The sequence below is a fragment of the Clupea harengus genome, chromosome 19 (assembly GCF_900700415.2).
Source record: "Clupea harengus chromosome 19, Ch_v2.0.2, whole genome shotgun sequence".
Taxonomy (NCBI): Eukaryota; Metazoa; Chordata; class Actinopteri; order Clupeiformes; family Clupeidae; genus Clupea; species Clupea harengus.
The window spans coordinates 2,627,797-2,655,181 of record NC_045170.1 but is presented as its reverse complement, the minus strand read 5'-3'; the positions used below and the strand labels follow the sequence as shown (position 1 = coordinate 2,655,181).

Here is a 27,385-nt window from a genome sequence, read left to right as displayed (position 1 = left end):
AAAGAGAGCGGAAAGAGACGAGGGAAAGAAACAAGAGATACAAATAGAGAGAGAGAGAGAGAGAGAGAGAGAGAGAGAGAGAGAGAGAGAGAGAAAAAGAGAGAGAGGGAGAGATAGAAGGACATAAAGCACTGGACAAACCCGGTCCTTACAACCTCACACGTGACACTGCCTGACAGCCTTGTTTCTGGCACATTTCTCCATTAAAAGCCTTTAGACCGGTGCAGATCACTCCAATGACTTTTAGACCGGTGCAGATCACTCCAATGCCCTTTAGACCGGTGCAGATCACTCCAATGACTTTTAGACCGGTGCAGATCACTCCAATGCCCTTTAGACCGGTGCAGATCACTCCAATGACTTTTAGACCGGTGCAGATCACTCCAATGCCCTTTAGACCGGTGCACAGCACTCCAATGCCCTTTAGACCGGTGCACAGCACTCCAATGCCCTTTAGACCGGTGCAGATCACTCCAATGCCCTTTAGACCGGTGCAGATCACTCCAATGCCCTTTAGACCTTTAGACCGGTGCAGATCACTCCAATGCCCTTTAGACCGGTGCAGATCACTCCAATGCCCTTTAGACCGGTGCACAGCACTCCAATGCCCTTTAGACCGGTGCAGATCACTCCAATGCCCTTTAGACCGGTGCAGATCACTCCAATGCCCTTTAGACCGGTGCAGTAGCACTCCAATGGCCTTTAGACCGGTGCAGCACTCCAATGCCCTTTAGACCGGTGCAGTAGCACTCCAATGGCCTTTAGACCGGTTCAGTAGCACTCCAATGCCTTTTAGACCGGTGCAGATCACTCCAATGCCCTTTAGACCGGTGCAGGAGCACTCTAATGCCCTTTAGACCGGTTCAGATCACTCCAATGCCCTTTAGACCGGTGCAGATCACTCCAATGCCCTTTAGACCGGTGCACAGCACTCCAATGCCCTTTAGACCTTTAGACCGGTGCAGATCACTCCAATGCCCTTTAGACCGGTGCAGGAGCACTCTAATGCCCTTTAGACCGGTGCAGATCACTCCAATGCCCTTTAGACCGGTGCAGATCACTCCAATGCCCTTTAGACCGGTGCAGAGCACTCCAATGCCCTTTAAACCTTTAGACCGGTGCAGGAGCACTCTAATGCCCTTTAGACCGGTGCAGATCACTCCAATGACCTTTAGACCGGTGCAGAGCACTCCAATGCCCTTTAGACCTTTAGACCGGTTCAGTAGCACTCCAATGCCCTTTAGACCGGTGCAGATCACTCCAATGCCCTTTAAACCGGTGCAGATCACTCCAATGCCCTATAGACCGGTGCAGATCACTCCAAAGCCCTTTAAACCGGTGCAGGAGCACTCTAATGCCCTTTAGACCGGTTCAGGATCACTCCAATGCCCTTTAGACCGGTGCAGTAGCACTCCAATGCCCTTTAGACCGGTGCAGCAGCACTCTAATGCCCTTTCACAGCATAGGGGCAACGAAGCAAGTCACCACTCATTCTCTACCCATGTGGAGCCCAGCATTTACCATTACCACCCCACACTCTACAGTCAACACCCAACACTCAACAGGCCAATACTCCCCATCCAGGCCAATACTCCCCATCCAGTCCAATACTCCCCATCCAGTCCAATACCTCCCATCCAGTCCATCCAGTCCAATACTCCCCATCCAGTCCAATACCTCCCATCCAGTCCAATACTCCCCATCCAGTCCATCCAGTCCAATACTCCCCATCCAGTCCAATACTCCCCATCCAGTCCAATACCTCCCATCCAGTCCAATACTCCCCATCCAGTCCAATACTCCCCATCCAGTCCAATCCAGTCCAATACTCCCCATCCAGTCCAATCCAGTCCAATACTCCCCATCCAGTCCAATACTCCCCATTCAGTCCAATCCAGTCCAATACTCCCCATCCAGTCCAATACTCCCCATCCTTCCCCATCCAGTCCAATACTCCCCATCCAGTCCAATACTCCCCATCCAGTCCATCCAGTCCAATACTCCCCATCCAGTCCATCCAGTCCAATACTCCCCATCCAGTCCAATCCAGTCCAATACTCCCCATCCTTCCCCATCCAGTCCAATACTCCCCATCCAGTCCAATCCAGTCCAATACTCCCCATCCAGTCCAATCCAGTCCAATACTCCCCATCCAGTCCAATACTCCCCATCCTTCCCCATCCAGTCCAATACTCCCCATCCAGTCCAATACTCCCCATCCAGTCCAATCCAGTCCAATACTCCCCATCCAGTCCAATACTCCCCATCCAGTCCAATACTCCCCATCCTTCCCCATCCAGTCCAATACTCCCCATCCAGTCCAATACTCCCCATCCAGTCCAATCCAGTCCAATACTCCCCATCCAGTCCAATACTCCCCATCCAGTCCAATCCAGTCCAGTACCCCCCATCCAGTCCAATACTCCCCATCCAGTCCAATACTCCCCATCCTTCCCCATCCAGTCCAATACTCCCCATCTATAATTGGGTGCATTTACATTTTAATGTTCATGAATATACACTGTCCCTCTTGATCAAATAAACAAATTGATTGATTGATTGATTGATCCAGTTCAGTAGTACCCCATCCTTCCCAGCTGCTGAGTCCAGCTGCCCCTCATCATGACGGCACCAGGGCCTGCGAGGACCTCCAGAGGAAGGGCGTCTCCACGCCAGGAAGCGTGCCACTAATTATCTGTGCTGTGCGCTTTACAAGCCAACTGCTCTCCTCTCCTCTCCTCTCCTCCGCTCCTCTCCGCTCCGCCCCATCAGCCTGGGATGGAGGCCTGTAATCTCTTAGTAATCCAGCTGTTATACAACACCTTGGTATAAGCACACTCGTATGGACACACACACACACACACACAAACAGAAAACATGTAAACACACACACACACACACACAAACACAAACAGAAACAGAAAACATGTAAACACACACACACACACACACACACACACACACACAAACACAAACAGAAAACATCTAAACAAACTCTCACACACACACACAGACACACACACACACACACACACACACACACACACACACACACACACACACACACACACACACACACACACACAGAGAATAGGGCAGGGCTGATCTTATTAAACGGCCGCTTATCTCAGTTTTTTCCCCCCAGTTTTATCTCATCAGTATCCAGACAGAATGGATGTAAAAATCCATCAAATGTCAATCATCATAGATATTTCCAAACTTTAAGATTATCATGACAAATACACTTTGAAATGACGGATGTGGATATCTTTTGGAGTGAACTCCTCACTAAGCTTTCTCCCTCTGATTATTTGCAAGACGCCACCAAGTAACTCTGAATGGCTATTGAATGTATGTGAATGTGTAACTAACATGTAACAATTATTAATACAATAATTAATATTCCTCTAAGACAGAGAGACAGACACAAAAACAAGCATTTCTAAGTGTCTACAATGGAGTTGGTTGTTTAGATTGTAACACATTTTGCTCCACTGAACAACTAAAATAGTACTTGCATAACAAAAATACGTTTTCTTTGCAAATGGCTGTAGTGGAGTAGCTCTTTGTGTGGCCTGTGAACCAACATGGTAACACACACACACACACACACACACACACACACACACACACACACACTACAATTACAATAAAGAAAAAAAATCAATAAACTGTTCAATGCAGAGTTACACAGCAAATATTGCATCTACTAGTCTATGTCACACAGAGATTATAGACTTTGTATGGAATATTTTTGAATCAATATATTTTCATTCAAATAGATATTTGACTCTCTTCTAACAATACACAGCCTAATCAACAGAGGATATAAGAACTCACTGTGAAAAGGCTCAAACACACACGGGGTGTGGTATCTAAAAGAGCAAACACACACGGTCTGTGCTATCTCTAAAAGCTCAAACACACACGGGGTGTGGTATCTCTAAAGCTCTTTCTATTCTGAACTCTATTTCCCTTCCCATCATAGATGCTGCAGAAAGGTACCACGATGTAAAAGATACTGCAAGGAACACACAAATCTGAAAAATATATGGACTAAAAAGGATATATGGACTGAAAAGAATATATGGACTGAGCCCTGGCTACAGTCATGGGCACATTCTCTGTGACACAGTAAGGGTATTGTGAACAGAGCACAGGGCAGAGAGTGTTTTATCTCTTTTGTGTAAAAGTCTTTCTGAGAAACTTTCAAACTTTTCAAAAATCTAAGTAATACAGCAGCCAATAACTAAGAACACAAATATTACTATATATAACTAAATCCTCGCTAAACAGGGCTGCACATTAATGGTATAGCATCAAGACCAATAAATATTCACAATTCTTCACCGAAGTATAACAGCCTCGAGAAAACCACATAGATAAAATAGAGAAAAGACTACAGAAGGAGGCTACCTATGTAAAGATGTAAGCATGCTTAAGGCTAGGAGAAGATGGAGCAACATGGAGCATCACCTGAGGCATACACCCACACACACACACACACACACACACCCACACACACACACACACACCCACACACACACACACACACACACACACACACACACACACACACACAGACACACACACACGACGTGATGGAAAGTGCTGAACACATGACATGCCAGACTGCATTCAGCATGAAAGATGAAAAACACAGGGGTAAACGAAAGAGTCTATTCAGCAAAAGCCTTCATTAATTAAAAATAACAATGAAAAAAAAAAAAAACACCCTCCAGACCACCAGACAGCTACAAGAGCGTTTACCAGAGACTTCACTGCCATCTCTGAACCAGTCCAACTCGAAGAAATCCACCCCAAAGAGACGCTGCATCCTCCACCTCGTTACCACATCAACACATCCACAATTTCTCAAGTGACACAGAGAGAGAGGGAGAGAAAGAGAGAGAGAGAGAGAGAGAGAGAGAGACAGAGAGAACAAGTGGAAGAGGATGCAATAACAAGGAAGAGTGTGTGCCAGACAGAGAGGGGGGCGGGGGGGGGGGGGGGTGAGAGAGAGGGCAACCAATCAGAAGAGCTGTGGTCCTTGACAGCAGTGGGAGGGTACCTACCAAACCCATAATATGGAGGCTGGCTGACATGCTTGTCATGTTGCTTGCCAGAGGAGTTAGCTAATAATGTATGTAGTACATCAGGCCTTCCCTGCTGCAGCTTCCTCCATGGTGGATGTATCTATGGCTAGTAGAGCTAATAGTTGCACAAAACATCTAGTTTGAGTGCTGCTTTTTATTTGAATGTTTCACGTATGACTTGAGGCGTGCACAACACATGAATCCATCCATCCATCCCTGATGAAATCCATCTTTCCCCTGACGAGTCAGCTTATGTCTGGCACTTTTAAAAACACATGGATATGAGAGGATCGATCTTTCACACTTTCAGGCGGTGGCACACACATCATGTGGCTGATCGATCGATCGATCAATCATCAATGAGGTCAGCAAATTCTTTGTAAGGATATTCAGTTCAGCTTTGTTCAGCATACTTCATACTTTGTTCAGCAAATTCTTAACACAGCTTCCTGTTTGAGCTTTGATGATGTGCAAGCCCACACATATATATATATATATATATATATATACAGTATATACTGTATGTCTATACCACATGAAACATCATATTATATTATTGCTTATTATTTATGAAATATATTATCATTACAAAAATATATGACATCTTGAGAGAAAAATGTAATTGTCACAGCCCTAGTTTTTTAAAAGCCCTCTACTAATTCAAATCAAACTGAATTAAAACTGTTTTAAATGGGTCTCAAACTGATTTAAAACTGTTTGAAATGGGTCTCAAACTGAATTAAAACGGTTTGAAATGGGTCTCTGTGTGTCATGAGGCATACAGCCTCATACCACAACACAGCAGACAAACAGCTGGCACCGTGGAGCAGGCTGCATTCTCAGACCCATTCTTCAGAAGCCCTCAACTAAAATACTAAAATACTACTAAAGCCAAACTGAACGGAATTCAAACCGGGCTAAACCTGTTCTTGGTCCAGACTACAAGAGAAGCAGAGAGCCTAGTTCCACAAGACAGCAGACAAACACCCGGCACAGGGGAGCAGGAGCAGGAGCTAGAAGTTCGCTAGTAGTTCGATTCCCTGTCGAAGTGTCCTTGAGCAAGACACTGAACCCTTAATTGCTCCTGATGCAGTGCAGTGTGCCATCAGTGTAAATGTAAAATGTGTATACCTTGTAAGTCGCTTTGGATAAAAGCGTCTGCTAAATGACTAAATGTAAATGTAAATGTAAGGTTCCGGAGACTCACAGAAGTAGCTGAGGGTCTCCTCAATCTGCTCCACGGTCAGTTCGATGTGAGCCTGCGGAGAGATGACGGGCGTGTGGATCCAGTCGTCGTGGTCATAGCCGTACACCGTGTCGGCACGCAGGCGGTACACGGGCAGCTGCTCCTCCAGAAGACTGATGATCTCCACCTCGTCAAGCTCTGTGCTGTTACACACATCTGAAGAAAAGAGAGAGAGTGTGTGAGAGAGTCGCATACAGAGGCAGAGAGGAGTTTGTGTGTGTGTGTGTGTGTGTGAGTGTGTGAGTGACAGAGAGAGAGTTTGTGTGTGTGTGTGTGTGAGTGTGTGAGTGAGAGAGTCGCATACAGAGGCAGAGAGGAGTTTGTGTGTGTGTGTGCGAGTCAGTGAGTCAGTGACAGAGAGAGAGGTGAGAGTTTTGTGTGTGTGTGTGTGTGTGTGTGTGTGTGTGTGTGTGTGTGTATGTGTGTGTGTGTGTGTGTGTGAGTCAGTGACAGAGAGAGAGGTGAGAGTTTTTGTGTCTGTGTGTGTGTGTGTGTGTGTGTGTGTGTCACAAACAGAAGCAGAGAGAGTGAGTACTCCTACTACCGATATCTGTCCACACACACACACACACACACACACACACACACACACACACACACACACACACACACACACACACACACACACACACACACACACACACAAACCCACCAGTGATGGTCTCTGCGTCCCGGTAGCCCTGTTCCGGCGTGGGCTCGGGTTCCACCGCCTCGCTCACATACTGTTCCTCGGGGATGGAGCCAAGCTGTGGTGGTTCTACAGGAGATGTTCCGCACTCAGAACCACGTGTATCCAGCTTGGCCACCTCTCAAACCATATCCTAAAAATGGAAGAATGTGTGTGTGTGTGTGTGTGAGAGAGACAGAGAGATATGTCACTGCCTGTCAAAGCCTGAAAGATGACCAATGCCAACCTCCAAGAGACACCGGAACGTCTTATACTTGTATTTTCTTTCTTTCCACCTTTTTAATGTGTTACACTGATATATATATATATTTAATCGCAATGTATTGATCTCTTGTTTTGGCATCATTATACTATTCATGGTAGTCTTGAATTGAATTGAATTGATTTGAATTGAACAGAAATTAATTGAGAGATTTATGCCTTCATTCTTCACATGAACTACTCCAATCCATGCCAGACGGAGGGGAAAGCTCTGGGATTATGCTGTTATATGATGTGGTTCCTTAGATATATAGAGTATGGTGCTGTTATATGATGTGGTTCCTTAGATATGGAGTATGCCTATGGTGCTTTCAGCTGAAATTTGCCGAATCAGTAGGTATTTACATAGCACACAACATGAATACACAACACACGAGGATAAAACAAGCACAAGCCAAAATAAATACATTTACTGAATCAATGAATAAGATTGACATCTGTGTTGATCTGATGTTGTACCGACACGCACAAAGGGACGCCACCGCATCTCCAAATTCTTAGTGGTGGATTGAAACATAGTGATGTCTATGTCTAACGAATACATATGCAATGGCTATGAATTATATTCGTTTGATCTGAATTGCGATCATGTCTGTCGCTGTGATCAGCATGGGTGTGACTAGGGATGCGGGTTGATGACGTTTCACGAAGATGAAGGCTTTGCCATCCTGAATAAACAAAATGTCAGTAAATGGCAACAAGAAAGCCTAGGCTACATAAACCAGCAGTAAAATGCTATTCGATGTAATACACCTGCACACTGAAGCTACACACTGTTTATCGTTACTTTAACACGACTATCCTTCAGACACGATATTGATGGTGCAGGAGAAACAACTTGCCAACCTTGAGGTGAAGACTCACTCGGATAAGCGCAGCCGAGGTGATGATTTTCTCTGGAGCCGTGGGAATATGAGACGATTTTCTTGTCTGATGTTAAAATAGAAAGGACGTGTAGGTAATGTACTGAGACAAGACGTCCTTTCAGACGTGCCTGCGCCGCTGTCCTTTCCAGAGGTGCCTTATTTGAGCGACAGGGATCGCATCTCCTCACCAGCTTACCTATAGCCGTAACACCGCACTGCAGCGGACAATGTCACAACGTGCCAGGACCGAGACCGAGTCTAGGTTGCAGTCTTTTATCCATTGGTGTCGTGCAGTCCTCTATGCTTGCTTGTCCCGATATACTTTTCTCTCCATATTTCAGCGCATCTCGGAACAAATACCGCACTGAAATGTGACGTCGCGCGAGAGCGATTCTAGCCTCCGTTGCGTAAAGCGCTACTTGTGTCATTTTCATATTTCGTTATATTTGTACGGAAGCCCAGAAGATCAATGTTAGAGCATTATCTGCACTTTGGTAGATGGTAGTGTCTACTTTGATGACCAGGTAGTTTAATTAAATTTGTTTGAAGATATTGGTGAATGACATCAACAAAAGTACTCTCCTCTTTCCAACCTGGAGTAAGGGGTTAACTTTTTTAAGGGGCTCCCTAACAACCATCATACACACATTACACTTGTATAAACAGGCCAGGGGGGGTGTTCCGAGTACATGGTTTAGTGACAAACCTGGTGAAGTTAAGTCCTCTGGAAAGAAGAGCCCTATGGCTTTGTTTTGCTGAGAGACCGAGGCCATGGGGCTTTTCTGTTATGGGGTTTGCCACTTACCCGGAGTTTACTTAAACCTAGGTTTGTCACTAAACCACGTACTTGGGATAACCCCCCAGTTAGGTGGGGAGAGAGCAAACAGTAAATGAACAGAGCATAAATATTCAAGTGGGAGAGATTGAGAGTTGAACAGGCAGCAGACCCAAGGCCAGGACCCCATCCCTGGTGTAGTTAAGTCGAGTCCGTGATCTATTCTGAGGTTTAACATTAATTTTGATTCCTTTTGGCAAACACCTTTATTCAAAGAAATCTGAGAATTAAATCCAACGACCTTGGTGTTACCAATATCTTGCTCCATCACCACTCTACCAGTTGAGCTTTTTATTTGTTAATAATAATAATAATAATAATAAATAATTACTCAGGTTGCATTTTCTTGTCATTATAAATATTTAGTCTACCGAAAAAATGTATCAATTTCCAACAGCAAAACCATCCGAAATGGCAAACTCCACAGATTGAGTCTTTGAAGGTAAATGAAATGGCATACTCCACAGATTGCATCTTTGAAGGTAAATGAAGAAGTGGAGACCGAGACGGCAGTGAAATCTGGAATAAAAGTGTTTTTATTGTTACGCCGTGTCACTGGAACCACTGTCGGCACGGTAACGTTGAACAGGCTACAACAACGTTGCATCAGTAGATAGATAGTCTACCTCATTGAATATAAAAGAATAACTTTTCCCCCTTTACCCCATAAGTGTACCTACCCGTCCTTACCCCAAGCCCCATAGACAATGGTGACATGAGACGTGCTCGTCTCTGACTGACTCCAATAGTAAGCAGAATGACTCATCAACATTCTTCAACACTTATTGCATCTTTATAAAAAAAGCTACACGTAATTACACATTTTTTTTAAAGTCAGCATACAGGAAACTGATGTTAGTGTTCTATACTGGTACGTGATAACGAGTAAGAAAAAGCAAGTAGTCATATAATTTGATTGGAAAAAAAAAAAAGAACAGAAAAGAAGGAAATACAAAAAATTATACTTGAAATAAAAAGGAAGGAAGGAAGGAAGAAAAGGCTAGAGGACTAGGAGAGTTATCATGGGTTGTCGTTAAAAAGTTGTTAAAAAAAGAATGGAAAAGATATGAGGAAAAGAAAAAACGAAGACATAAAAATAAAGATCAGGCAAGATTAAAATGTTTATAAATCCATCTTTATATCCATCTGTTGGCACTCATCCATTTGGCAACCGCTCCAAAGATCCCTTTCCCCCCCCCCGCCCCTTTCTCAATTTGCCAGGACAAAAGCGATATTATTCTTCTTCTTCTGGTATGTCCAGCAGCAACCGTCCTCCGGATGCGTTGAGTACAATGTGTGTCAGGCACTTTCTGATCCGCCAACCTCCCCTCATCAAACCTTCTTCGACTATTCTGAACTTCAAACTCTTCAAAAGCACACGGCAGATTCACTCTGATTATCCAGCTGGGAGGCAAAGGAGGGGAGCGAGAAAGAAACGAGAAAGAGAGGTAGAGAGAGAGACAGAGAGAGAGAGAGAGAGGAGAGAGATGGAGAGACAGAGAGACAACAAAAAGCGAGATGAGATACAAGTAAGTCCCCTTGTACACCCCAACACTGACAAAATAACAAAATCTGATAAGATTTGGTCAAACTATTCATCTTGAATACTGCATTTAAGAATCATTGCCACCAATTTTGCCCCTTAAAAATGCCCCCGATCACCAGAAGAGCCTCTTGCCCACTGCGGTGTCTACACACACACACACACACACACACACACACACACACACACACCTGTATGACTCCTCTCCAGTGGGTTTTTAAAGGTCCGTGTCAAACCACGCCAGCTGGTTGGAGTCTGGGGGCGGCAGGCCATCCATGAGCTCCGGGTTGTGGCTGAGGTCGGGCAGCCCGTCTACGGGGTAGTCGCCCGAGTGTGGGCCCATCTCATGCTCCAGCATGGAGTCGATGCCCAGACTGTCCTGGCCGTAGCCTCCGTGGTAGCCGCGGTAGCTGGGGTCTGAGAGGGAGACGGGCACAGTGAGTGAGACGGGCACAGCGAGTGAGACTGCTGGGGTCTGAGAGAGAGACAGCGAGTGAGACTGCTGGGGTGTGAGAGTGAGACGGGCACAGCGAGTGAGACTGCTGGGGTGTGAGAGGGAGACAGTGAGTGAGTGAGTGAGACTGCTGGGGTGTGAGACGGGCACAGCGAGTGAGACTGCTGGGGTCTGAGACGGGCACAGCGAGTGAGACTGCTGGGGTCTGAGACGGGCACAGCGAGTGAGACAGCTGGGGTCTGAGAGTGAGACGGGCACAGCGAGTGAGACTGCTGGGGTGTGAGAGTGAGACGGGCACAGTGAGTGAGACGGGCACAGTGAGTGAGACTGCAGGGGTCTGAGAGTGAGACGGGCACAGCGGGTGAGGCTGCTGGCAGCGGTCTCCGAGGCTGATCGCCTAGGGCTGGACATCGCCTACCTCACAATTAAATACTAATACAATACACTGCATCATGACAACACTGCCTGGAGTCAATATTTCACTACGAATTACAGACACCTTTAATGTAACAGCCCATACAATAAGCATGTGTCAGACGGAGACATAATTAAATTAAACACATATAGTATAAAACAGGTCAGAAGAGGACTTCTACTCTAGCTTTATGAGAACAGGTTGGATAGTTCCTTCATACTGTGGTGAGAACCTCTACTCTACTGTTGCTTTAAGAGAACAGGTTGGATAGTTCCTTCATACTGTGGTGAGAACCTCTACTCTACTGTGTCTTTAAGAGAACAGGTTCCTTCATACTGTGGTGAGAACCTCTACTCTACTGTTGCTTTAAGAGAACAGGTTCCATCATACTGTGGTGAGAACCTCTACTCGACTGTTGCTTTAAGAGAACAGGTTGGATAGGTCCTTCATACTGTTGTGAGGCTGACCTCTGACCTTAGCATATGTCTTACCGTCTGGTCTGTAAGCCAGGGGATCCCCCTGTGCCCCCATCTCCAGGGTCATGTCACCAGTCTGGGGAGACACACACACACACACACACACACACACACACACACACACACACACACGGTCAAAGTCAAACAGATGTATATCTGCTCAGTTTCATTTAAACAAAAATGGTATGATAAAAGATGTTTTAGTTCATTGAATTCTACACTTACACTATAGAGAGAGGCACACACACACACACACACACACACACACAACAAAAAGTGGGTCTTCCTACACCCCTACACACCACCCCCCCCCCCCCCCCCCCCCCCCTCAACACACACACACACACACACACCAAAAAGTGGGTCTTCCTACCCTAGCCCTACACGGTGGCCATACAAGCTTGTTAAAGCCATTGCCTTTCTGTGAAGGAGAACAGCTGCACGCCTCTACCCTGATGCTATTTCAGGACCCGGCCTGGTTATTGTGTTGTTGGAGGCAGATGGTGTTAGCAGGTCAGGACACAGGTCAGCTCAGTCGAAGGCATTTCTTACCATCAGCATATAAACTGCATTGTCTACATTCACCTGTGCCGTAGACGGCTATCAGCATATAAACTGCATTGGTCGACATTCACCTGTGCCATAGAAAGCCATCTAGATGCTTCAACTGAGCACAAAGCTTTGAATCTTCATTTATAAAGCATGTGATGATTCCATTAAGTCTATGAGGCTGAATCACAAAGTTTTACATCTATCTAATCCCTCATATCTCTTACCTATTACTAGGGCTGAACGATTAATTGCATTTGCGATTTAATCGCGATATGATAGAACGCGATTTTCTAACCGCAACGTTCGCGATTAAAAACGTGGTCTAAAAAAAAAAAAAAAAATCTTTTTTTTAAGACGGTACATTTTGCACACAGTGTTTAAAAAGTGCATGCCTTGTGTTTATTCTTACAATGACTTTGTTTAAATTACTTAAATGCACAGTAGCAAAGCCACCGATTTGTTGTTCTTGATTCTGTAATGAGCAGTTAAATAAAAATGTAAAATGTGGGAAATAATATTTTACACTAAATGTATCTAATATTGTGTTGGTCATATTTAAATCATACATTACGATTTGTTGGGATTTTTTTTTTTTTAAATCGCAATATTTGGAGAGAAAAAAATCGCAATTAGATTATTTTCCCAAATCGTTCAGGCCTACCTATGACCATGTTAAACACTTCTAAAACATTGGTGTTGTCTCCCCCCCCGCCCCTCTTGGGTGAGATCATGTACATTTGGCCCTCACGTCCCTGTTTTGATGTTTAACAGCGTTTCCACTAACTGCTTTGATCGAGGCATTCAAAAAGTACCCTCATGATTGAGTGTTCCAAAGCAGCCCTCACTTGCAATGAAACCCATCAGGGATAAACACACACACACAGAGACACGCACACACACACACAGAGACACACACACACACACAGAGACACACACAGAGAGACGCGCACACACACACACAGAGCCTCCCTCCTCTGCCAGGCCATTACCTCGTTCCAGGTCATGGGTTCTGTCCTGAAGAGGGAGCTAGTGAGCTCCACGGAGAGCCTCTTCTTGTAGTCCTGGGGCTTGTCTTCAGACATGCGGAACAGCACGGCAGCCGCATAGGTGGCTACAGAACACACAGGAACACACACACACACACACGTCAACCAACGTAATCTGTAATCATAGGTGGCTACAGAACACACACGTCACCCGACGCATAGGTGGCTACAGAACACACAGGAACAAACACACATCAACAAACACACACAAGTCACCCAACATAATCTGTAACTACAGGGGGAAAAAAATGTAAAAGAGACTGTGCTTATGTAATGCAGGATGGGCCATTTCGCCATCAATATTCACAACACGGATGCAGAGCTGACATCACCTGGGGCGGTTTTATCACAGAGTTTCCACTCCATTTGAAATGCCAACATTCCAGAGCTTATCAAATGACCTTCCAAAGGAATCCCTTTGGAGTGAGGCAGCCTTAAAGCGGCTCTTGCAGTGGACACACTAGCAGGCAAACGGACTATTTGGGTCAAAATCAAAGTGTCGCATTTCAGAAAGTAACTTAATAAATTATTAATTGGCGTAACATAAGTACCGACTTTTTTGGGGCCAATTTTATTTTTAATCTTCCAGAATTTCCTTGACCACAGAAAGACTAGGGGACTAGTGTTCTCCTCCAAAAACTAAAACTCTGTGTGTGTGAGACCAGTATAAGTGTGTGTGTGTCCAGTATAAGTGTGTGTAAGTGTCCAGTATAAGTGTGTGTATCTGTCTGTCTGTGTGTGTGTGTGTGTGTGTGAGACCAGTATAAGTGTGTGTAAGTGTCCAGTATAAGTGTGTATATCTGTCTGTGTGTGTGTGTGTGTGAGAGAGACCAGTATAAGTGTGTGTAAGTGTCCAGTATAAGTGTGTGTATCTGTGTGTGTGTGACCAGTATGAGTGTGTGTAAGTGTCCGTACCGACGCCCTCGTTCCTGGAGTGCAGCAGCTCTGTGAGGGGGGCGGTGGCTCCCTCGGCCTCGATGGCCTCTGCCGCCTCTTTGTCCTGGGCCAGCTCACACAGCACGCCCGCCGCCACGCGCTGAATGTTCTCAATGGGAGAGTACAGCAGCTAGAGCAGGGAAGACAGGTGAGTTTAGTGTGTGTGTGTGTGTGTGTGTGTGTGTGTGTGTGTGTGTGTGTGTGTGTGTGTGTGTGTGTGTGTTCTCAATGGGATAGTACAGCAGTTAGGGCAGGGAAGACAGGTGAGATTAGCATTAGCATCAGATACGCATCTCGTGATGGGGATTCAGATGTAGATATGTGGGTGTGTGGGTGTGTGGGTGTGTGGGTGTGTGGGTGTGTATATGCGCTGGATGTTCCCAATGGGAAGTGGCAGTGAGCAGCAGATACGCATCTCAAGGAAGGGCACAGATTCTCCTCATGTCCATAAAATGGCAGGCCAGTACCACAAGACAAATAACGTTTACTTCATTGCATGTTGAGTAAAATAAAAATGATCTGAGCGGCCTTCTCTCTGGTTTACAGCAGTAACTTTGTATGCGTCTCGTGATGAGGATTCAGATGTAGAAGAAGCGTATTGTGTGTGTGTGTGTGTGTTACCTGTACGAAGAGTGGAATGGTGTTGAGTCCCCTGATGACTATTCTGTTGTGTACATCCCTGGCCAGAATGTGCAGAGCTCCAGTGCAGCCTTCAACAATCTCCTCCATACGCACACCCTCCTGCAGAGACACACACACACACACACACACACACACACACAGAGAGAGGCAGACACACACACAGGGATACACACAGATTATTTCAGGCTTGTAAAATCCCTGCATACGGTTCATCTTCTAATCCAGGCCTGATATAGTTCAGCCTCCACCTCTACACACAGATGTAAGCCGTCACCATGGTAACCAATATAAACCCCCCATTGAGGGCATGCTGATTTGAAAAAGAACACTTTCCCAACTCAGTCCATTTGCTTTGGGAATCAAACCCAAACACACACACACACACACACACACACACAGACACACACACGCACACACACACACAGAGACACACACACACACTCCTACCTACCACACACGCACACGCACACACAGACAGACACACAGACACACGCACACACTCACACACACTCCTACCTACCACACGCACACACACACACACACACACACACACACACACAGACACACACAGACACACACAGACACACAGACAGACACACAGACAGACACACAGACCCCCACAGAGACACACACACACGCACACTCACCACAAACTGCTGCTGGTTGCCGCCCATGGAGGTGCGCCTCTGGGTGTCCTGGTGTGCCCTGACCAGCAGCTGCACCAGGCGTGGAATGGCGCCCTGCTCCCGCAGCGGGGCGTGGTTGGCCGGGCACAGCGCCAGGTTCCGGATCAACCCCACCGTGGCCTGAACACAGAGGCACAGTGGCGTCACCAGGGGAGAGAGGGCATGTGATGACGCAGCATGGGCCACTTGGCACCAGCGTCAGCTCCACTTTTACATGGGAGGCGCTGCATTTAGCCCGTGTGGCCAGCAGGGGGAGCTGTTCTGACTACAGTAATACATCTTCAACATCAACACTTTCAGATATTCAGATTGTCAGGATGCCCCCTGATCGTTTCTAGAATGCATCACTAAAGTATTAAAGGATCTGATTTAAGGCCGTATGCCTCTTCTGCACCGTTTATTCCTTAAGATATTATACACTTGATTGTTTTTCTAGAATGCATCACTAAACAAGACATTATACACTGTGCTCGCAAACGTGGTTTGAAAACAATGAGGTGCTACTACCACTGCACGATAATTCATACATGTCACCATTGTGTTTGCTCTAAGGGGGTCCAGGCTCTGGGCTCTGTAAAGCGCCTTGAGACAATTTGATTGTTTTGGCGCTACATCAACAAAATGTGATTGAATTCCTACACGTGTGCATTGACTGTGTGTACCTTGATCAGGGGCCAGTGTGAAGGCGGGTGCAGGAGTTTGACCACTACGGGGAGGCCGTAGTGCAAGCGCACAGCATTCTGGGCCATCTCGGCGTCGGTGTGGCGGGAGGTGAGGTGACGCAGGGCACACACTGCGGGTTCCGTGATATCCTCGCGATCTCCGGCACGCAGGACCGTCCGCACCAGAGCCTCGATCCCGCCGACCTGCCAACACAGTCTCAGTTAGACCTGCATGTACCACACACACACACACACCAATGCTTCCTCACATGTACACACACACCAATGCGTCCTCAAAGAGACACCTCTCCGCTTCTGTGAAGCTCAGTGACTGATGGTTTCCCAATCAAGCTCAAAAACAGTATGTGACTACTGTCAAGCAAGACCCATACCATTAAATATATAACCTGTGTGTTTTTTTAAAAATGGAAAACTGTTATTTTGGTAAATTTACTATGATTTGCCAATTCAATTTATTTATATATCTTTTTATATATAAAAATAAAGAAAAGTAGATTGCTGCTGACAAGACTACATTGCTATTGTTAAAAAGGGGTTGGCTATGAAGGACGTAAAGGTGAAAGAGTCCCCCACCTGGCAGACCATCATCTTGTTCTTGTAGTTGTTGCAGGTGAGGTTGGAGAGGATGCCGGCGGCACAGGTCACCACGTTGATGTCATCAGAGCCCAGCAGCCCGACCAGGGTTCCCAGAAGTCCCTCCATGCCCTCCTAAAACACACACACACACACACACCCCCCTTTAGAACCTTTTCGCACAGGCCATTCCTTTCAGCATCTGTAAGTGTGTAAGATCTGTTACTTAGATAAACATGTCTGAAATCTTCCTAAAACTGACAGTGTGTGTGAGCGTGTGGAATCTTAGTTGGTAATGGGTTATAAGTTGCTATTTTACACAGGTGGCGTGTGTGTCTGTGTGTGTACCCACCTGTTTGGTGGCAGCATCAGAGAGATTGCGGAGCGTCTGAGGTTGTGTGTGTGTGTGTGTGTGTGTGTGTGTGTGTGTGTGTGTGTGTGTGTGTGTGTGTGTGTGTGTGTGTGTGTGTGTGTGTGTGTGTGTGTGTGCGCGCGCCCACCTGTTTGGTGGCAGCATCAGAGAGATTGCGGAGCGTCTGAGGTTGTGTGTGTGTGTGTGTGTGTGTGTGTGTGTGTGCGCGCCCACCTGTTTGGAGGCAGCATCAGAGAGATTGCGGAGCGTCTGAGGTTATGTGTGTGTGTGTGTGTGTGTGCGCGTGTACCCACCTGTTTGGTGGCAGCATCAGAGAGATTGCGGAGCGTCTGAGGTTATGTGTGTGTGTGTGTGCGCGTGTACCCACCTGTTTGGTGGCAGCATCAGAGAGATTGCGGAGCGTCTGAGGTTATGTGTGTGTGTGTGTGTGTGTGTGTGTGTGTGTGTACCCACCTGTTTGGTGGCAGCATCAGAGAGATTGCGGAGCGTCCACAGGCAGTTCTGCACCAGGCGCTGGCTAGGGTCCATCAGGTGGAGCCCCAGAGCCTGCATGCCTCCTGCACGGGCACAAACAAACAAACAAACAAATAAATAAATAAATAAAATAACCCTCACGGACACACACAAACACCTCTCACAGTCAACAACCGCCTGATTAAACTCGCTATATATGTTTACATTATTTTAAAATCAATATGGCTGAACAACAAACAAGCACACGTACACACAGACAAAACAGCAGACTAATTCAGTTCCCTTTACGCACCTATTAACAACAAGCTATAAGGAACAGTTTTTCATAGACATGTTTTGACTTTCAGTCTTGTAGAGTGGGTTGGAAGATAAATAAATGAAAGTGTCCAGCACTGAGGAGCTGTGTTAGTGGTTTGTTGTTCTGGCACAAGACACATTCAGTGTCACGAAACGTTCAATTCAATCCTGTTGAATGGTTACAGATTGTTCCGGCATATTCATTCCTTAGTCAAACGAAAGTCACCTCTGAAAAACAGAGTGCTTTCAAAAAAGAAAAAAAAAAGGTTCTTGTGAAGTTCTCACGCACAGGCAGTTTCACATGCGGCCGTAGACAGTGAGTCACCGAATGAGTCATTGTGTACACAAACACACACACACACACACACACACACACGTGTGTCAACTTGCCTGCCTCCACGATGGCAGGCTTGTTGCTGGAGCAGACGGAGAGCACTTTGAGCACTCTGCTGGTGGTCCACAGGAGCTTCTCGTAGGTGTAGGTCCTCATGATGTTCACCAGGGCCTGGGGGCCGCCGCTGGCCAGGATGATCAGCTGCAAACACACACACACACAACATTTAGAACCCAACTGTGTCCAGCGACATATTTACCATGAATCAGTGTGTGTGTGTGTGTGTGTGTGTGTGTGTGTGTGTGTGTGTGTGTGTGTGTGTGAGAGAGAAAAAGCGAATGTGTGCCAAAGCGTGCAGCCATCTAATGCTTGAGCCATCAAACAAAGCGATTAAGGGTGCTCACACCTGCGCTTTTAGTACTGTTAAAATTGGAGCCTGAAACTTTTCATGAAATTTTTTTTTTTTTTTTACTTTCTTTAAGTGATGGGGCATTTGGCCTCGGAAGGTCTGCACTCCGAGTGCCCCTCTAGTTTACATCCAAGGATTTGGCAACTGTGTGTGTGTGTGTGTGTGTGTGTGTGTGTGTGTGTGTGTGTGTGTGTGTGTGTGTGTGTGTGTGTGTGAGAGAGTGTGAGTGTGTGAGCGCGTGACAGAGGTCGGCCTACCTTGCTTTCCTGGTTGCCGTAGGCCAGAATCTGCAGGCAGTCGGTGGTGATAGCGAGAAACTTGACGTTGGTCTTCATCAACAGAGCCACCATCTTCTGCAGACCCCCGGCCAGACGCACGGCCATCTTGGCCCCCTCCTGGTGCAGCAGCAGGTTGTGTAGTGTGGTGATGGCGTAGAACAGGACGGAGTCCACGGGAGACCTACACACACACACACAGTCACACACACACACACACACACACACACACAACCACACATTAGGTTCAAATACAACCACCACCAGTCAATGAAACCATTGCTTTTGTGTTCTACACTCCTTGCCAAGCCAGATGGAGTATACATCTGGAAACCACCTCAAATATGAGTGTGGGCGGTTAGTGAGGGACTGGGTTTAAACCCAACCAATAACACTAAACATGCATGGCTACCTCAAACAGAAAACAAATCAAATGGTGTGGGGGGGGGGGTGGGTGGTTGCATTGTCTAGTTAAAGGTGCAGTCCTCGATTCTGGCGAAAGAGAACGCTAACTTCTATCTATATAAACCTTGTGTGATGTATTTAATTTGGCTTCTCTCTCGTCTGCTGCAGTCTGGGAGTGAGCCCGGTCTCTCTCTGAATGTGGGCCTGTGCCTCTCTCTGGCCTGCCAGGACTTGGGTGAGTCCGACAAGCTTGTTGTTGTTGTTGTTTAATAAATATACTTATATGCAGCTCCAGAGTCCTGAGGTAACTTGAGTGAATTTTCAAACACAAACAAACTTGTTTTGGAGTGCACACTGGATGGGCAGCTAGAGGAATGTGACGAGAGCTGCGCTAGTCAAGGACTGAACCTTTAAAAAGACACCAGACCTGTCCATCTCGGCAGGAGCGCCTTACCCCAGCATCTTGACGAGGGCGGGGATGCCGCCGGACTTGAAGATGGCGAGCAGGCCCTCCCGGTGGTGGGAGAGGTTGTGCAGCGTGCCGGCGGTGCAGCGAGCCGTCTCCACGTCGCTGGTGTTCTGCATGGTGCGCACCACGGCCGACACCATCTGCGGCGAGCGCATGATGGCGTGGCGGGACGCCTCCTTCTTGGAGAGCTGGTGCACCATCACCGCCGCCTTGTTCACCACCACCTGCGGGAGGTCAAGAGGTCAAGAGGAGAAACAACCAGCAGGATTAGGGAACCATAATCCCACAACTAGACATAACCCTACCGATCAAACGAGGACGGACACATGTATTCGTTCTACTCAACCCTATTTGCCATCTGATACAAACAGATTTGATTGGTTCACTCATTGTATATGGCATCCCTTCGATCATATACCTCCTGCATTAAAAGGCAAATCTGTATCTGCATACACGGTTACACATGTCGTCACAAGTTTTACATGACAAGCTCCTTTTAATGACAATCAATGTAATCACCAGCACCAAAATCCAATACCAACAAAATACTGATCTGGAAAATCTGTGTAAGTATCTTTTGTACGTGTGAAAATGGGGATGACTTTCAGTGGGGATGAATACTTTTGCAGGCCACTGGATTTTTAATAAGCCTCTGTCTAGAAGAGCTGATTACTCACTCTCTGTGTTTATAATTTTATCCAACATTAATGGTCTAGTATATTTCCCAAAGGCAAGTTATTTGTCTATCAACAAAAACTGAGATATACCACTTGCGTAAGTACTCAAACCCCCATGCTTCACGTTGTACAGTATTTAGCGACGGTGTCTAAACCCTGCTGTGTGTGTGTGTGTGTCTAACCTGATCCTCATCGTTGCCTAATCCCTGCTGTGTGTGTGTGTGTGTGTGTGTGTGTCTAACCTGATCCTCATCGTTGCCTAAACCCTGCTGTGTGTGTGTGTGTGTGTGTGTGTGTGTGTCTAACCTGATCCTCATCGTTGCCTAAACCCTGCTGTGTGTGTGTGTGTGTGTGTGTGTGTGTGTGTGTGTCTAACCTGATCCTCATCGTTGAGCAGCTTGGTGAGCTCTGGGATGGCTCTGGTGGCCAGCTCGGCGTCGTCCTGGTAGTTGATGAGGTTGACCACGGCGTGCTTGAGCATCTGGGAGGGCTCGGCCAGCTGCTGCACGTTGGTGGGGTGGGCAGAGTCGAACTGAGCCGACGGGATCTGGATGCCCTCCTCCAGCGTCTCGGGGAACATGGCGGCGCGCACCCGCTGGGCACGGGTCATGGCATACTGCCCGTCCATTTCTACAGGCAGAGGCAAGGGAATTAGTTCACACAGAAAACTTGGTTTATAAATGAATATTATAATTTATTTATAATATAAATATAGCGATATGGATTAAACTGTCTATATTACATTTACATTTAGTCATTTAGCAGACGCTTTTATCCAAAGCGACTTACAAGGATGTATTCACATTTTTACATTTACACTGATGGCGCACTAGCCTGACGATGTCATACTCATAATTCTAGTCAGAATATGAGTCTGATATCGCTCCATTGGGCTGTGATTATGGGGCGTGTTTCAACCGAACCAGGAGAAAAAATGCCTCTTCGCTCAATTGGTTACCTACAACCAATCAGAACAACCTAGTATGTGACCAGGGGCAGCTGATACATTACACTTTTACCCGATCCCGTAGGAAGGAAGGCAAAAACATCTTTTCGATTGACAAATGCCTTAATCGCGTTTCTCTGTTCCTCTTTCAAAATAAATGCACTGTCAATGTCTAAATGGACTCGAATCTATATATTTCAGCTCTCCAGCGGCAGCCATGTTTGTTGAAAACGAATTCAACTCGTGTGTTGGTGACGTGGTTGGTTACGTTACTGTTGATCATCTGTCCATCATCGTATAAAGCCCGCCTTAACAATTTGATTGGTACGGCCGATATCGAGCCGCAGATAATTTCTCCTCAATGGAGTAATGCCAGACCGAACTTCCCAACCAAAAAATGTGTGGGCGGGGCTAAGTTCGGTCTGGTATCCAGGCTAATGGCGCACTGCACATCAGGAGCAATTAGGGGTTCAGTGTCTTGCTCAGGGACGCTTCGACAGGGAATCGAACTAGCAACCATCTGATTACTAAACGACTTCTCTACCTCCTGTACCACTGCCGCCCCCATATATGTGTGTGTGTGTGTGTGTGTTTGTGTTCCTCTTACCTGGGACCTGCTCGGGGGTGAAGGGCTGGCCGAAGCCCATCTCCCATTCGTAGAGCTGTGGGTCCAGCTCGTCCTCCGGGTTGGGCTTGCCGCTGAGGGAGGGGGCGGTGGTGGTGGCCCCAGAATGGATGCCCGAGTCCAGGTAGGACTGCTGCTGCCACTGGGCCACAGCAGCCTTGGCGTCAGACTCCATCGCCATGTCCAGCTCCATCAGATCAGCTGGGGGACAGACGGACAGACAGACACGCATGGAGATAGACAGGTAGAGAGAGACAGGTAGAGAGAGACAGGTAGAGAGAGAGAGAGAGAGAGAGAGAGAGAGAGACAGACAAGCACATAGAAATGCAGATACAGACAGAATTAAATGAGTAAAGAAGCTCTGAGCTCCAAAAGGCAACACCTGGGCATTTAGTTGTGTTTATCCCCGCACGAGGCCCTTCAGCAAGGGGTAAATGAGCTATTTTGACTCCAAAAGTCAGTCACCTTTCCGTCAATTCCATCAGAGATAAGAGGCTTTTGTCTGGGATTACCCACTCAAATTAATTTCATCTCTGCCGCGCTGCTGTTGACCCAAATAATAAAATGACTTGTTCCAAAAAGATTTAAAAAAATGGAAATACATGTCCAAGTCATGGGCAAGAAGAGGCATTAGGCATTCAGAGGATTAGACAGCGTAGTACCGTAGTATTGCTGTAGTCTTCTGTATGCATCTCAACAGTCACGTTAAATGATGCAGTTTCTCTCTCATATATATATATATATAATATCCATCCATTAGGACTATACCACCATCCTCAAACCCTGTGACATCTCAAAGCCTCTGTGTATGCATAGGTCACTGTATATCACTACCCACACCCCTACAGATTTGGAAGGAAAAGACTAGAGACAGGAAGCTGGACACACACTCACCTTGGGTGGCCATCTTCCCCTAGCGAGTCACTCAGGCGGCTGAGTGTTCACACCTGCACGAGAGAGAGAGAGAGAGAGTTATTATTGTTTAAGTGCTTTGGCAACAGTGTATCATACATTCATGCCGATAAAGAAAGATTATTAATCCCAAGGAGGTGGGGGGGGGGGGGGGGGGGGAGAGAGAGAGAAAGATAGATAGAGAGGAGATTACTTTTCACACTTCCATTAACCACACTAGCCAGTTTAACTGCACTTCCTGCCTGCCAAGTGCCCAAGGAATAAACGCCACTGTGTTCTACCCCACCCATTCAACACCAACTGCTTCTAAACAGGTAGTTATAATGTCCCACCGGCCTGGCACATTTGTCGAAGCACTCAACTCTGTAGGTAGGATCTAAAAAGCCTGTTGCCAATCACAGGCACAATGGCATTGCTGAAGTGTGAAATGTGAACTGTGGTCACAGAGCCGGATCGACATCTTTGTAAAACCCACACAGCGGGATAGGCGTGCGACACAGCCTAGCAGCTCCAAAATGAACTAAGACGGGCAGAACACACAAATCCGACATAAGCATTATCATGTTGTACATGATGCACACTAACTTTACTGGAGTCTGAACATTGCTGTAAATGAGCATAGAGCCTGCCAATACTGAGACGTCAGATGCACACTAACTTACACAGATACTGAGACGTCAGAAGTAAACACAATAATGTGGTGGTGACTCAGCAGGGGACTTTCCTTCTATCTGCTGGGTATCAAAAATAAAATGTACAACTTTTTTCTTGTTCATTTGGACACACTGTCTCTTCATGAATCTTCTCGTGCCTTTAAGAAGTTTTTTAACTTTTGATAAAGCCTAGTCAAGGGCTGTAGTCAAACAGTCTTTTTTGCTCAGGAGGGTTCTTAACTGAGTGAAATGACCGGGAAGTATCCAACTGGAAGCCATGATGAGCGCTGGTCGGGTTCCCTAAATACTATGGAAAGGTGCTTCAAAGGTGTTCAATTTAAAACATCCGCCGTTGCATAATTATGAAGGCTAGTGTGAGTGCAGTCGGATTCTCTCAGCACCGTGGTTGTCTTTTCCTGTGTCCTTATGAATTCTCCTTCACATCTTTCTTTGAACTCATGGCTTTTTCCATTGAGGTCAGGAAAAGGTGGTTAGGAAAGGACGTCATTTTTTTTTTTTACTAGCCCCAGTCTCTATTAGTCTCTGTTAGGTTTGTCGCATTATTGATAATAATTTCAAATGTATTAAATGACATGCCTCTCTGAATTTGGGAATACATCTTTTGTCCTAGTTTGAGTCGGAACTCTGACTTCAGGTGGCGTTCTAGAGCAATTGTCCATTGTCAAAGTTCCGAGTGGTCTTGAATGCAACATTAAACGTCACACCTCTGATTCCGGAATGCCAGCATGCTATCCCAGAGCACACACCGGGGCGCCATTAGGCCGCCTGTTTGGTTTCGTGTAAACAAGCAATGGCGGCTTAATGAGGGCTCTACTTAACAGCGGTACGGCGGGATCTCTGTATAAAAACTCCACATCAACTCCATTGGGTCCAGCTTTGTCAAAGCTCAGGTTATTATAAGGCAAGATAAAGGATTGATTGTGTTGACTGTGAAACCAACAGGAACATTTATTAGGGTTCAACCCCGGTGTAAAACCTAAGCAAAAAAACGATTTGAAGTCATCAGAAACATTCACTAAGTACAATCACGTACCTAATTCACATCAAACACTTGCATTCGTGTCTGAGCAAGCCTTCAGTACTGGTGGAAAACCCCACAATCGCCCTTGGAGTTCGTGTCTCATTTATCAGAGGCATACAACATCAAGCTCGGCTATACACTTCATTTCCTTTCTCTGACTTGGAGTCACTACCGATAATTCACAACATCTGGACAGATGCGTAGCGGCGGGCCGCTGCCCTGCGCGTCCACCGCGGAAGATCAAAGCAATTCCCCACAAGCTAAACTCGAGTACCCCTCCCCACTCTGCACTGTACCCGGCTCTAATCGCTTCCAATGTGTGCAGTCTAGCATAGCACAGCAATGGGAGCTCCTCCTCGACTGCCTATGAGAATGCAGGCCACACAACAGAGGAATGTGAATGATTGGGGCCCTCAGTTTAGGAAGCCGGACAGGAATATTTAAGCCAGTCAGCCTACACGGTTTCAAAGAACCGTTGTTTAAACGACTGTAAACGTCCGGCCAGTGTAACATCTTAATACAAAATAAAAACACATTCGAATAAAGCACACAAAACAAATGAGTTACGATGGAACCAATTGTAAAGACTTAAAACCCACAACCCCCCAGCTAGCGCCTACACAGATTAGAGTTGCTTTCGAAAAACGGTATCTAGCTACATTAGATCATTTTGTTCCTCTTACAATAGAGTAGGCATTGCTGCTACGTAGCTATCTAAACAAATGTTTTTATTTTTTTATTGACTTTACAGCCATCGACGTATCTACCAATCTAGTTTGCAAACAAAATGATGAGTAAATGATACCGCGGTGAAGTAGGCCCTAATTAACATACCGTTAGCTGATAAACATTACTTATACCTCCAGGGTAACGTTGGTTGGGCACATGGTTTGAACAAACATTTCAACAAAGTACCCCTTTCCAGTAAAAACTTGATAGACATCTAAATACCACAACATGGAAACACTTTGTTGGCGATCATGGCCAACATTGCAAGTGAACGTTGGCTAATAACTTACAAAGAAGGCTGTTGGCTTTAGCTTTGACTATTCCAGCCAAGCTCATTACACATTTCCGAAAAACTATGAAACAAAGTATCTGGATGACTGAACTAGTCCGATTCATATAGCAATTCGTATAGGTCAAGTTAAACATCTCTAGTACATTTGCTAGCTAGCCATTCTAGGTTCGATACCCGCTTAATGTTCCGACTAAGGTCAACGTAACTTTTTCACAGAATGCGATCAAATTAAACAACCACCACCATATGCCTCGGCCATTCATGTTCATACAACGATGACTAACTACCAATGCAAATACTTCTGCTAGCTAGCTAGATAGGCGAGTTAACGATAGCGGAGAGCTACCTGACGAAAATACCCTGCATCTTCCTAAACACCTTCGAATAACATTACATGCGGTGAATAATGTTCACGTTTACAAATCTTGCTTGATATCTGCCTACCATAACCCAAAAATCTTTAACTCTGACCAGCGAGCTATCTAGGTTTTACGAAAATGCTTTTAACGATCCAAATGCCGAGGTATTCAAGAGTAATGCGTCAATATTCCTGACCATCATTGTCAAACAACAACATTAAAATATTTTATATATATAACATTAACAGCAACAGCAAGAGTAACAACTAGCACATTAACCTAGGGGGAAAAGCCAGGTAACATTAACCCCTCCGCAGTAACGTTGGCTAACGTTAGCTACTAAACCAAACTGGATTACCTGGCGATAAATGTACAATATATTAATCGATTGTGTTACTTTAAAATGTAACATTTTGAATTACAATAATTAACATTCGCAGCAAATTGTACATTGATGGCAACATTGTCTCTCCTTAAAATGTTTTGTCGGTAGTTCCAGAATCCATCAAAGAGGAAGCTCCCTCTTCCCATTTCCACGGTGACTATTCCCCAGGAATCTGCAAATGCAAAAGGCATAAACTACCGAATCGTTACATTTTTCGAAATCTCACACTTACTCTCAAATCAATGCCGTCTTTTTTGTCAGCGACAGATGATCTGTCCGGCCCGTGTAAATAGATAGAACGGAACAGGTAAACCGTCTGGATCCAAACGGATATTCCTGTTACCGCTGCACTAGGGATACGCTAATGTTAGCTCACCCAGTAAACTATCTTAAAATGGCGTCTTGCAGGGGAGTATACCAAGAATGCAGTTCACGTATTCCGCCGCAATCAAGAAAATAGATCAAAAATGAAATGTCGGGAAATAGTCCTACACTCTTATATGTTAGCTTACCATTCTTGTATATGATGCTATGTGTAAAAAAATAGATTGTGTGCATTTCATATGTTTGAAATGTTTATAAGTCTCAATGAAATATGCATTTTGCTTACGCGGAAGGATATAGAGCAGCACCGTGAGGGCGAGGTGCATAATTACATTGAAATTGGACTGTTTTGAAAACTTGTACTATGTAAGAGACGCAATGCCTCTCATTCCTACGAGCCAACTGTT

At 45.9% G+C, this 27,385-nt stretch overlaps 2 protein-coding genes across 2 annotated transcripts in view; both read right to left on the bottom strand.

Moving 5' to 3' along the window:
* LOC105890386 (catenin beta-1-like) overlaps window positions 1-27,061 on the bottom strand; it is a 118,949-nt gene extending 91,888 nt beyond the window's left edge. The window contains exon 1 of the mRNA XM_031585909.2: window positions 26,887-27,061. The gene's annotated coding sequence lies outside the window, so the exon portion shown is untranslated. The remainder of the gene's footprint in view (window positions 1-26,886) is intronic.
* LOC116224942 (catenin beta-1-like) lies at window positions 9,511-17,381 on the bottom strand. The gene is made up of 10 exons (XM_042710584.1): window positions 17,351-17,381; window positions 16,999-17,133; window positions 16,405-16,608; window positions 15,704-15,862; window positions 15,036-15,155; window positions 14,394-14,544; window positions 13,422-13,543; window positions 11,896-11,956; window positions 10,727-10,952; window positions 9,511-10,396 (listed from the first exon to the last, which is right to left on the bottom strand). Exons 2-9 carry the CDS (start codon window positions 17,125-17,127, stop codon window positions 10,753-10,755), a joined length of 1,146 nt encoding a protein of 381 aa, XP_042566518.1. The 5' UTR covers window positions 17,128-17,133; window positions 17,351-17,381; the 3' UTR covers window positions 9,511-10,396; window positions 10,727-10,752.
* Window positions 27,062-27,385: the final 324 nt, after the last annotated feature.